At 35.5% G+C, this 13094-nt stretch overlaps 1 protein-coding gene across 1 annotated transcript; it reads right to left on the minus strand.

The window, feature by feature from the left end:
* Positions 1 to 7474: 7474 nt before the first annotated feature.
* On the minus strand, positions 7475 to 9259 carry LOC108372391 (uncharacterized; the record flags this gene model as incomplete). Its single annotated transcript, XM_017628056.1, has 4 exons — positions 9089 to 9259; positions 8906 to 8998; positions 8662 to 8685; positions 7475 to 7651 (listed from the first exon to the last, which is right to left on the minus strand). Coding segments are annotated over exons 1-4 (465 nt in total), but the record flags the coding sequence as incomplete, so codon positions are not given.
* Between the last annotated feature and the right edge of the window lie 3835 nt (positions 9260 to 13094).

Genomic DNA, 13094 nt, shown 5'->3' on the forward strand with positions numbered 1-13094 from the left:
TGGGCCAGAGTAACGCGGGTCTCTCCTGGCAGTTGAAACTCCGTCGAGCTTTCCGCGCATTGCTTGGCGCACGTTCATCACTGCACAGAGGCGCATGCGCACTTTGGCTGCAAAAAAGTAGTCATCCGAGTCGATGCTGGCTTCTCGGATAGAACGCACATCAAGAGCGCTTGAAGCTTATCTTCCATCTATCACAACATAATCAATTTGGTTCTTCATTCTTTGATCAGTGGACTGCCAAGTGGCTTTGTTGATGTTTCGAACCTGGTATCTGGTACTAAGTACTAACTACCACGTTCCGTACGGAGCAAAGTCGATCAGCTTCTCTCCGTTGTTGGAGGTGTTATAATAAAAGCAAAATTTTTCGGCTGTTGGACCAAATGTGCCTCTTTACCTAATATAGCACAATTTTAATATACTACTTCCTCTAGGGGTAGAACTGATCTTTAGTCTCATAGTCCTTCCATGTCCATAGTGATTTTTCATACCCATTTTGTGCCCATAATTTAAAAAATTAGATTAGTGTATTGACATGAATTCATGTTTACAGGGATTTTCGAGGTCGCCGGATTCGAATCTGAAGTCAAAATAACAAAACCCAAAATGGCCGATACAAAATGGCGCCTAAAATCTTAAACGCAATAATTTATGGTAAAAGTAATAGTAAGAATTACCTATTATTGTTTTATTTATTAAATAAAAATGCTAACAAATTAAATTATACCTCATATAGAATATACCTTATCTACACTGAGGGAAAAAAATATTAAAATCAAATAGAAACGTAATTGATCTTACTATAAACGTCAACGAAAGTACTGTATATTGGTAAATATTCAATTCAATTACGCGCATATTAAAATGACCGTGTTCGTGCTGAAAAAGCATCCATGAAGTGAATAATTAAGACAAAAACTAAAAAAAAAAATTAATTTGCATCTTGCCTGCAGTGGAATTCGAGCCCGACCATCTCCGGATATCAACAACTTGTGGCAAGCATCTTTGCGCACTCAGCTACACCCAGACATATAAAGTTGCTTTCAAATGATGAATATCCATCAACACCACAGCACGCGATTTGTACGGATAAATATGTATGTACTATGTACGTATACGTGTGTTGTCACGGCTCTCAGAGCGGCGCTCTGCATGCTTCGGGTGCGTATGTAAACTTACATTTACATACATACTCAGATGTGAACACTCAAATACGTGCGTAATAAATTTTGTATGAAAATATTATTTTTAAATACGAACATTTTTAAACGATAATCAAATATAAAGTATTCATTTTTACTATGCATTATTTCCCTCAGTGTAGAAGAAAATGCCTCCAATTTTTTGTCATTTCAATGCCTAGTGGAAATTCGGCACTAGGAATTGGTTTTTCTTAAAAATGCATACCTCTCACTTAAATTTATTTGAACAAATTGAATAAAAGTCCTGAAATTTTAAGAAAAAGCCATTGCTTAGGTTTTATGCATACGACCCTTTATTGTTGGATTTATGGGCACGAATTGGGGACCAAACAGATCGTACGTCATGACGTGCGCACTAGGGCATTCAATCTCGGTATCCAGAATCCCGGGATTCCGGGATCCCGAACACTTTTCCATGTCTCGAGATCCCGCGACTACAGCTCCGGAATCCGAGATTTTTACTGATTAATTTACAATGAATGAAAGAGATGTTGAAAACGAAAAAATGAATTCATTTGACATGAAACACGAGAAATACAGAACACTAAAATTTTAAGTCAAAGTGAACTTGAACCATTTGCACTTGGAAGTGGATTTCAGGACTTGCCTGAATAACTGTACTTGTTCTAATATTTTGTGCAAGAACCGTGTAATAACGAAAAATCTGGTAGCAATTGAAAACACAACAAACTTTTACGGTGTGCCAAGGTTGTTCTTCATTTTACTTTGTTGGCGTTTTTTGGAAAAGGAAATTTCTGCAAATATGAGTAAATGTTTTTTGACAAGTAATATATATATATTTTAAAATATTATAAAAATATTTAAACATCAAATTATGTACTCTTTTACAAAGAGACACTATGCTCTACTCAGACCAAATGTGGTGACAATGAATCTGTGTGGTTTGAAAAAGGCGAAGCTACTGTAAAATGCAAAAAGTGGTGATGAAGTCTAAATCCCGAAAAATCTCGGGATCCCGGGATTAGAATTTTTGCATCCCGAAATTCCGGTATTGTTAAAATGCTTCGGGATTGAATGCCCTAGTGCGCACAAACAAGGCTTAAGTTGTTGAATTCAGATTTTATGAGGATCGTGGCAGTTCGTTCACTGAGGGGAGTGAGCCTGGACAAGAGGTGTCGGAGTCTCCGCTCAACCACAAATTCCACACCAAATTTGTGCGCCGTCTTATGGCAGCTGTGTAGGCCAAACGCTTAACAAAAATATGAACGGTAAATATGCTTCTTAGAATTTTACAGAATAAATAAATTTACAATATTTGAGTAAACCTGTTTATTATCAACTTTACGGGATGGCAAGAAAATAAATGTAAATTCCTGAAAAGCTCTCTTAGCAATGTTCCACACATTTTTCCTCTAACAAAAAGCTTGCAATGTCTACTTGTGGTCAATAATACCTTAAAAAAAAAGTAAGTGCGCGTGGGCCACACTGGAGAAGTGAAACTTACGTTACATATCTATTTTGTCCATAACCAATATACATACATACATACTTTTTCTTAAGGTCATATATTTTGTCTTTTTTCTGTCTAGATGCCATCGACGACAAAATCAAAAAAAAATCGATAAAAATATCGATAATTTCCGAAAATTTCGATAGCAGAATCGATAATATTGGTAGCAAAATCGGTTAGAAAATCGATCAAAATAGCAAAATCAATAATAACATTGGTAGCAAAATCGTTTAGAAAATTGACCAAAATATCGAGAATAATATCGATAACAAATAAAAAAATATCGATAACAAAATCGAAAAAAAACCTATAAATAATCGATAACAAAATCGATAAATTATCGACAACAAAAACGATAGCGATATCGATAACAAAATCTATGAATTATCTATAACAAAATCGATAGAAATATCGATAACAAAACCTCTAAAAATATCGATTATTATATCGATAACTTCCGAAAATATCGATAGCAAAATCGAAAATATTTCGATTACAAAATCGATAAAAATATCGATTATTATATCGATAAGTTTTGAAAATATCTATAACAAAATCGATGAAAATATCGATAACAAAACCGAGAAAACTATCGATTATTTTATCGATAAGTTCCGAGATTGCCTAAAACCTCTAAAATCCCAAAATAGGTCCCAGATTGAGTCTTTGTGTTTCTATCTATGTACATATGTATATGCTTTTCTCAGTAATTACCTTTATTTTAATCTTTCTTCATCTATCCCTTTCATCTTTGCCCTTATATAAGTAAAGTGTTTAAATTTACCTTGGTCTTCATTTTTGCCTTTATGTTTACGCATATTTGTTTTTGTTTTTATTTTCACCTTTGCCTTTTTGCCAACTTTTCTTGCATTCTTGTATTGGTCTTTTTCTAAGTGTTATTGTTTTACGTTTTATTAGCAAGTTTTTGTTAAATTAATGCATTCGAGAAGCACTTGTTTCCGCCCCAACCATTTCCGTTGCACCATTTCCGTGTGCAATTTCCGTTGAATTTGCCAAAGAAGTTTCACTTCAAAAAACAATAAGTACTTACATTACTTACTGGAACATTAGAATAATCTAGTATTACCTACTGTGCTTTTGCACATTATACCAGTGAATGATAATACTTCCCAGCGCGCCAAAAAACAGGCAGCAGTAAGTAAAATCAAAAATTTGTTTAGTGCTAAATTTTTACCTTTTTCTTTGCACTCAAATCGAAAAAAATACAAATTGCCCTATTGCTCTATGGTTCGAATTTAAAAATAGCCCATAACATTTCAAAAACATTTTACCACAAGGATTAAATAACGCCAACAACATACAAACGAAACTTATTAATTTACTAAGATGGTCACTTGAAGGATTTGAAGTCATTAAAGAAGATACTCATTTATAATTTAATTGTGAATTTTTCATTTTTAAATATTTACCACTTGTAAACAAATTAATAAATGTACACAAGGGATAACAACTTGTCAATAAAAGCAAAAGCAAGGTACTTATGTAAATAAATGTCAACAAGGACAACAAAAAGCAACAACGATTGCAATCAGAACGCACAATTATTGAGGACATGTACATGTGTATGTACACTTGAATGCATCAAATCGAAGTGAATTTCTTGAAGCAGAAAGCGGTAAACATCTACGCCCGCAATCTGAACAATTCGAATGACAACAACAGCAATAATAACAATTTGAACATCAAAAGGACACAGCATATAAATAAGTGCATATAAATGTATTATGTATGTACATACATTAGTGCGGGTCGAAATTTTTACTTTCCTTTAATACTTTTTAATAGTGAAAAGTTATTTGATGAGGTCAAGTACAAGCCTGTAAAATAGTATTCTTTTTTGTTTTAAGTGCAAGAGTCCGCGCAGCGATCCCCAAGTATATCAAAGCACACTGTTGTAATATTTGCGACTTATTGCGACTTATCGCATATCTATATTTTTCGCCAGCGTTGCAAGAGTTTGCTTATGCAAACGAATATGGGAGCTTCGCACTCACTCAAGTAAGGAAATCATAGTTCCCAATAAGCATTTTTGTTAAATCTCAGTTTGAGATGCGCTTGAAAATCAGTCCTTTTCTCAAATCTCAAAGCATCTCAAATAACCGTCAATAGCGTTCTCAAACTAAAAAGCACTTTTTAGTATTGAAAAAACAACGATAAAATTTACCTTTAACATTCTATCTTATATAAAAGGATTTTTAAGTATAATTAAAGCGTTTTTTCTCTATTGAAAATACATATATAAATTCTTTAAAAAATTCATTTAATGAAAAATAAATAAATTTGTTTTTTCGGATTTTGGGATTTATTGCAATTTTTCCCCGCAAAAAGATTAAAAAATTATTTTATTTTGAATTATGGCATTTCAATAGAGCATAAACCCTTTTATAATACTTAATAATCTATTTATATAACATAAATAAATTTTATTTTTAAAATAAAAACATTATTTCATTTTAAGCAGGCAAATGTCGGTCACTATCGAAGCAGCAGTTTAATGGCCCATCAGTAGACCATTTCGGCAGACCAGTCAGAAAAGGTCAATCACAAAATAACATTAAGAAAAATTTCAGAAAAATAAATTAATTAAATGCATTTCAAATCACTCGAACGAGCAGCCATTTTCCGACAGACAAATTGCGAATGACAGCTACCGCGTGGTCGAGGAGCAATTTTTCGATTGATGTAGCAGACTAACGATATACTTCGACATCTATGCCATGTTGACACAGATAGATTAAGATGGAAGGAAAGATTAATTGATTAAAATATTGATTTTAATTACTTTCAACTTGCCCTATTAATTTTTTTATGACTTTATGATAGGAAATAAGTTCCGGATTTGATCTACACAAGTCGTTGTAAAAATTTTAAAAAAATGTATTTTCCCATTCTTATTTTTAACTTTTCAAGCTCATTCCGCCGACCGATTTTTTTTTCTAGAATAAGGGATTAAAATATTACAATTTTCGTATCAAACATTTTGTGTTTTCCGACCCGCCCTATTGTACATTCGTACAAATTACTGAGAGGACAACAACAATTGCTACTTGAATCCCAGCTATTTCAATAAAGGAGTAGCCATGGCAAATATGCATATGTGCACGAACAAACATGGAAAGAAAATCCAGGTATGAACATATATAGGTATTTGGATGAGAGGATATGTATGTAATACCATAATATGTGCGTACAAACCAACAACATAAAGCACACAAATATGCAAAGTGCAAATTAGGCAAAGGATATTTGCCGAAACGGCATAAAAAAAATTTGTAAGTCTTATATGTACATATGTATGGCGACACAAGCAAAACAAGGCTCTTGAACTAAATCAGAAGCAATAACTATTTTCCCACAACTTGCTTTTGCTAGTGGCATGGCAACATGAGCAAACACAAAAATGGTCGAGCAGGTAGAAAAAAATCCAATTAATTTTTAGCCAATTCTAATGAGAAGAAAACGAGTTGTGTTATTTTGTTTAATCTGGTTTTAGTAACAAATGAATCGATTTTAAGAAGCGTCCCAAAAGCATTTTTTTATGGCTACTAGAAAGATAATGGTGTGATACCCCATCTGATGGATATTTATTCCAAAAGCAGGGAGTCGAGACCACATCTCCCTGAAGGATTTTAGACCAAGAAATCTCCCATGGCCTTTTTAAAGGCCTTTCGTAAAGGCAGATAAGTCTACAGCGCTCTCTAAAAAATGGTCGGTACTATTGAAAGGTCCTTGAAATGCAGGAAATATACCCTAGCCAGCTTGTTAGATGTTGAGAGCTTTTTCAAAAACGTCGAAACGAAAGCATTTAGTAGGGCCCTGGAGAGGCACGGCATCCAGCAGGATATAGTGGTGTGGATCGACTCGGTTTGTCCCTAAATCTTTGTCGTCAAGCTCAACTAGCAGAAGACCCAGCAACTTCCATTGGGTTTGTCTATAGGAACTGAGGTGTTAGCTGGAGTTTAGGGTTCATGCGAAGAGATGTCTAGCCACATGCCGGGCACTCGTTGGGCACATCTGCATCTATGGCATGTCGGTATGCTGTCGGGTCGAGAGGCTGGTTTATGCACCTCTGGACTTCGTCCCTCAGTTCATATAGATGCCTCCTGAGGAGCCTTGGCGAGAGCTCCGCCACAAGCATGTGTCTGTTCGGGTGCCCATGCCGGTGACACCCTACTACGAATTGATTGCAGAGCATTAGTTTATGCTCCCTGATGGGGAGCATTTGGGCCTCGTCATGTAGATGGTGTTGTAGAGACATCAGTAGGCATCCGGTGGCTGTCCGGAGTGCCGTGTTTTGGCAGAGCTGTAGCTTGGTCCCCTGCATTTTACTGGTCAGCAGGATTTTTGGGTTATTACCCATTCGAAGTTGTACGCCAGCGACGTGAGTTCCCAGCTGTTATCTGAGCTCGTCCACGTGGTAAAAAAATGTGTAAAGCAATCAATGCAGCTGTAGTCATAGCCTCCGTGCTCAGAAGGTCAACAAAAGTAACCATGCAGATGCTGGATCTGAGTGGATTCTTCTCCATATAGGGCACCCTCAAAGTTATCTATCTTGACAGGGAGGGTATAGGGTTTCCTCTGGCAGCTTACGGCTACAATAAGTGCTAGGCCAAATCCCTTACTAAGCTTAACACACTAATCATCCTCTTTCATCTAAACGGACCAAAATTGGTAGTTAAATTTTAAGCCAAATCGAGTGCGAAATTTCTAAACTAACCATTGTGAAATCCACTCGGCGTCGCATTTCCGACGTGATACTCAATGTATGTATGTATGTACTTACCACATTTACAAAATCCTGAAAGGTGACATATCCCGGTCCAGTTGGCAATCGCGCCTTTTTCGTGCGTTCGTGTAGCAATTCTCGTTTATTCATAGGCACTTGTGATAAGAATTCGGGAGATTTTAACGCCTTTACAAAGTCGTCGACGGGTATCTCACCAAAACCCTCGGGATCAAACTGTTTGGATGTCAAAGTATTAAGTAAATTAACATTAGCAGAAATTCGGTAGATGTTTTGCTATCAAAGAGATTATTTCTTAAACATATTCTTAAAAATGAAAATAGTATTCATATTTCTTAAAAAATAACATGATATGTAAATAAGTAGCTAAGTATTTGCGTTAGAATAAGTTTCATTAAAGTTTACTATAAAAGGCAGTTCGGCAATCGGCATAAAGCTAACCAAAGATACCGCAAAATCATCTAAATTAAAGTATTCAATTAAATACATTCAACTTCAGTAGAATAAAATAAAATAAAATCACCTGAAAAAAATAAAGTAAAATAAAAAATTAAATAAAATAGAATAAAACCAACAGAAATAAAACAAGATAAAATCACATATAATAATATAGAAGTTTACAAACTAAAAAATAACTAAAATGAAAAAAATCAACATAAAATAAAATAAAAGCTCTTAAAAAGATCTAAATATTAAGTAAAATAAAATAAAATCAACATAAAATACACTCAAATTAAATAAAATACACAATCTCAAAAAAATAAAAATGAAATAAAAATAAAAATAAAAATAAGCTTCAAAATTTCCTCTGGGTTTCGAACCCACTACCTCGACATCCGTACGGCAACATGCTAACCGCTACGCTGTGAAAGCCAAGCGAGAGCGTCTGCCAAGTGTTGCACTTGACAGTATTGATATCGATTTAACGCCATGTACAAAAGCATATACGAAGATACACACATGCATAAATGCGCTCATTTGAAGTACACTCTAAAAAAAAACACTTGAAAACGTGTGAAAAAAACTAGAAGTTAGAATTTAACTATTAATTAGAGTATTAGTGCTTAGTTAATCCTATCAATCGGCAAAACAAACATCTATAATGAATCTCAGGCATAATTAATTAGTAAAAAATAATGTATGGAAAAATATTTGTAACTTTTAAAGCATTTATGATAAGACTATAACAACTTCTGCATATATTAAATAAATGAAAATCCACTTACCATATCAAACAGCCATTTCCATTTCTGCAACGAAAAAAAAACCATAATATGTCAGTACAACAGTAATATGCATGTAAATATGTGCATAAGGAGATTTTACAGGCAACTCTTAATTAAAAGCAACAATCGTCTGGTGTGAATGGCATTTCAGCTAATCGCCTCCGATGAAGTTTTGATTCAACTAATCGCCCTTAAAATTGCCTATAAAATCGCCACATGTGAACACCGTTTAAAAGCCACCTACATCACGCAGCAATTCCCTGCGCAGCTCCGCCTCATCAAAGTCCGAATTAAGCGAAGTGTGTTCTGTTTCATAGCCAGCATCATTTGTGCATTGCTATATGAGAAAAATCACGGAGAAAGTATAAAGAAAAAAAATACATTGCAAAGTTTGCATTAACCACCCAAAAGCATTCGAAATACTCACATAACGTACTTGAGTGTGTGTATGTGATATGGAAGCAATTGATACCAGTGAGCCTGCTATCGTTGATATGTGTTCGATTTCAGCCAAAGTCTCCTGTTGACTACTGCCAGCATTGTTGGTGCTTTGTATATCGACGCCGCGCGAACTGCAACGATCGAAACCGCTCCACATGCCGCTACTACGCTACACTTTGGCTCGAAAGAAAATGCAATCGTAGATAACGCCGCTGCTTCTTAACCACACATTTACAATAAATCAACGGACCGCATAAAATGCTATCTAAAGTCCAAAAGCTCGACGGTTCTTTTATGCAACATAAGATTTATTTTATTTATTAGCACTTCATTTCCTTTTACAAAAAAACTAGTTTTTTATTTGCTCAAACTCACTCACTTCTTGTTTGTTATAATATTTTTTTACAGTGTAGAAAAATCTCATGCTCAATGTTATGCCTAAAAATATGCAACGAATTGTGTGGGGGGTGAATGAGGCAACGAAGAAAATACGAAAATAGCACCGCCATAAGCTAAGGCAAGCGTGGCGTACCGTATAGCGTGTTAGCGCGCCACATGCGAACGCGCAGGTTCGAGGCGCACTCAGCAGGGTAAAAATAGATTTCACTAAAAAATTGGCTCTGTAGATTTTATTAATTCAGTTTGCAATTTTTAATTTCCGCCCTCGAATGTTGAAATTTCACGTTGAAGTTTTCTCTTCATAGCTACTTCGTGAACATTTGTTTGGGGCAAGAGTAAAACAGGCCCGTTTAATCATAGGCTACTTCCGGCCATCAATGCCAGAGTCTATTTCATGCCCGGGAAATAAAATTTTATTGCTTCCGCTAATTTAACAGTTATTGAGGACGATGGCTAAATGCTTACATATTTATTTATTCTAATACATACATATGTTTGGGTATGTAACACACCCCCAAAGCACAGCAGATTCGCAAAAAGTTTTCCTTTCCTAAAGAAAAGGTTAGATATGAATTAGGTCGATATTTGGTAGAAATTATTATTAGCTTGAATTTGATAGCAAACAAATTACATTACCCTGTCTATAGGCCATGGCGCCAATTACTGTGCTTTCATATTTCACCCTCTTGCTGTTTATCCAGTTTGCCCTTTAGTGATGAAAGCAATTTGTGAAATGACAACAAAAGTTTTTAAATGTGCCAACGGCACGAAAACACGTTTTTCTAAGGAAGTTGACTGACATATCCGCCGTTTTTAGTGCCAAAGGCTATCGATCTTTAGAACGTTATGTTTGTACAAATAAATGCACATGGATGTATGTACATATGCATACTTATGTACATATGTATGTATATGCACATTAGACCATAGATAAATAGAAAAATTTTTTTTTTGCAAGAAAATTTGGGATTTTTTCCCCCATACCTTCTTCATTTACTGCCTGATCTTAAGATATGATACATATTTCCAATTTCTCGAGGAGACAATTTTTTTGTTCGAAAGTGCATTGGCCTCAAATGCCCATTCTACTACTTACTCTCCAGATCATTTCAAATTCTACTCCACGAATTAAAGAAGTAAAAGTAAAATTAAGTACATTTTTTAAATAGTTCTGCTGGAATAATTAAAATACTTTCTTAGCAAAAGTTTAATGAATTTTGGCAAACTTTAATATGTTGACACTAGGGTGGTACGTTAGAACGATAAAGACTGAGGTATGGTGTGTAAGTATTAGAACGGGGTACTTCAGGTTAATAAACTTTCGAGAAAAAAGAATCATACTTTAAGATCCGACTGTAAATGCCAAAAATATTCAAACAAACTTTTTCTCGAAATTGAATTGTTTTTTACTAAAAAGAATCTTGATATTCATCGTCATTTCCTATCTTCTAATTTATCTTAATCTGCAACTTCATCTTCTCCTTAATCTCAATCTTAATCTGTGTCTGTGTTTTTATTTTGACGTTGCATTTGACTGCGTCTTTGCCTTTGTCTTTGTCATTATCTCTGTCGTTATCCTGCTGAAAACTAAGCTGAAGGCGAATTGGTTGCAATTGACAATATACACAACATCCTCATCTTCATCTTTGCTTGCAATATGTTAGCTTTCTTGCAAATGCATTTTTTTTATTACTGCACTGTTTTTCGTATCCAGCTTCGTTTGTAACTTTATGGGCCTGCCGCTTTCGGAAACTATAGTCATGTGTACAATATTAAGCTCAACAAGCAAAAAGTAATAATAAAACCGGACACACGGTCCCTTTTCGCCACATCCGAGTGCTCCATCAAAACGCTCATAACTAGGCCACTTAAAAGGTACGATCACACTCACCAATATAAGAACCAAGGTACCTAACAAGAGAACGCCAAGGGCTAGATTTCACAAAAGTAGAAGAATTCGGGAAGCAGTGCCCACCAGTTAAAGCCTTATCATCCTTGGGAGCATGTTGCTTGCTAGATCTACAACAGAGTACACTCTTCGAGATCGGCGTAGCTCTCGCCATCAGGCCCCCTCGGATAGGAAATCCAAAGCAGGTTTTCCTTAAACTGCTGAAGGTCATTCGACGAGCATAGTCAACAATTTCGGACTGCGACATCAGACCTTACGGGAACGGCATGAGGTGTAACAGTAGGAGATTGGTGGAGGCGAAACCAAAGGTATCACACAACATTGCAGGTAGCGTTGCTTCTGAACAAGAAAAGCACAATCATTCTAATGAAGAATAATAACAAAGTTAAATAAATCTACGGACAGAACGCGAGCTTTACAAAACCGACACCATAACTTTAGCTAACTTATTTAGCAACATTCGTCTAAACTAAACCAGGCGGCGACCATGAGATGGGCGTCGTCATCAAATTCAAATATATTATCAGACACAATACTTCATGTGTGGGAAGTACTCGTATTGTCTGGCGGCATGTGACGCCTAATAGAAGCAATGTGTAAGTTAACATTTGACAAGTGTTGGACGACCATTTCTTAAGCGCTTAGCTTTCTGGCAGGGTGAATATTCTCGCCATTAGACAATTAAAAGGTAATAGCTTCAAAGATTTTGTTTATTCGGGCACGAAAGTGTAACAAAAAGCTCCCGTGTCAACTTTCATGGTTAAAAGCTCTTTTGACAGCAAAGACTTGAGCATGTTCTAAATGAAGATGTATATCATTTTGCTCGCGCTGCTCCAACAATGGCCGAGTGAGCAAAGCAGGAGTCAATAGTAGAGTTTTTTATGATACCATATGTACATATGTACTGTACTGTATTATTGAAAGTCTCCTGAAGAGAACCAGAGTTTTCCGATCGAAAAATATTGATTTTCAAGAATTCTATACCATTTCTACGAAAAAATTCATTTTTTCCCACATAAAAATATATGGAAAACTTTGAGCGCTTTGAGCGACCCCTAAATATTTTTTGATTTCAAAATAAAAAATAGGGGTATATTTTTTGGATATAGAACAATCCCAGGGGGTGAGGGCATTACAATTCCGACTTCGCTGTTTTTGGACCACCCTAATGTATATACATATGTAGAGCTGACCATAGGAGATGGGCCGTTATTGTTCTGCAGGTTGGGTTGGGTAAGGATTTTTTTCTCTTTAACTGAGTCGATACATATGTACGTTTATTAAGCATGATTCGGTAGTTCTATTGTCATCGTACGTTGCTTGCTTTCAGCCTGTAAAACCTTTCTTAGTCAATTTCTCTTAATTATATATGCAAAAGTTTTACACGCAAAGCCTTGCGTTTGGCCCTTTAAAAAGCTTTTGAGTTTATTTCATTATCTTTCGTTTTGTTTTGTTCTGTGTAGTTCTCTCCCCTCCCGATGACAGTGCAAATGTTTATGAGCACTTCACTTGAGATAATCCACTTCTTTAGTTGATAAGTGGAAACATCTCCTTTCATTTTTCCACGACACTCAACACTTTCCAACACTTCAAGGAAACCACACAAAAAAGTTGCGGAAAATCAATACTTAAATGCGGAGAAGCTCCTTTCAAAAGAACTACAAAATACGAGTACATAAAGCAC

Source organism: Rhagoletis zephyria, unplaced genomic scaffold, assembly GCF_001687245.7.
Source record: "Rhagoletis zephyria isolate East Lansing unplaced genomic scaffold, Rhagoletis_zephyria_1.1 Rzeph_scaffold_05714, whole genome shotgun sequence".
In the NCBI taxonomy this organism is placed as follows: Eukaryota; Metazoa; Arthropoda; class Insecta; order Diptera; family Tephritidae; genus Rhagoletis; species Rhagoletis zephyria.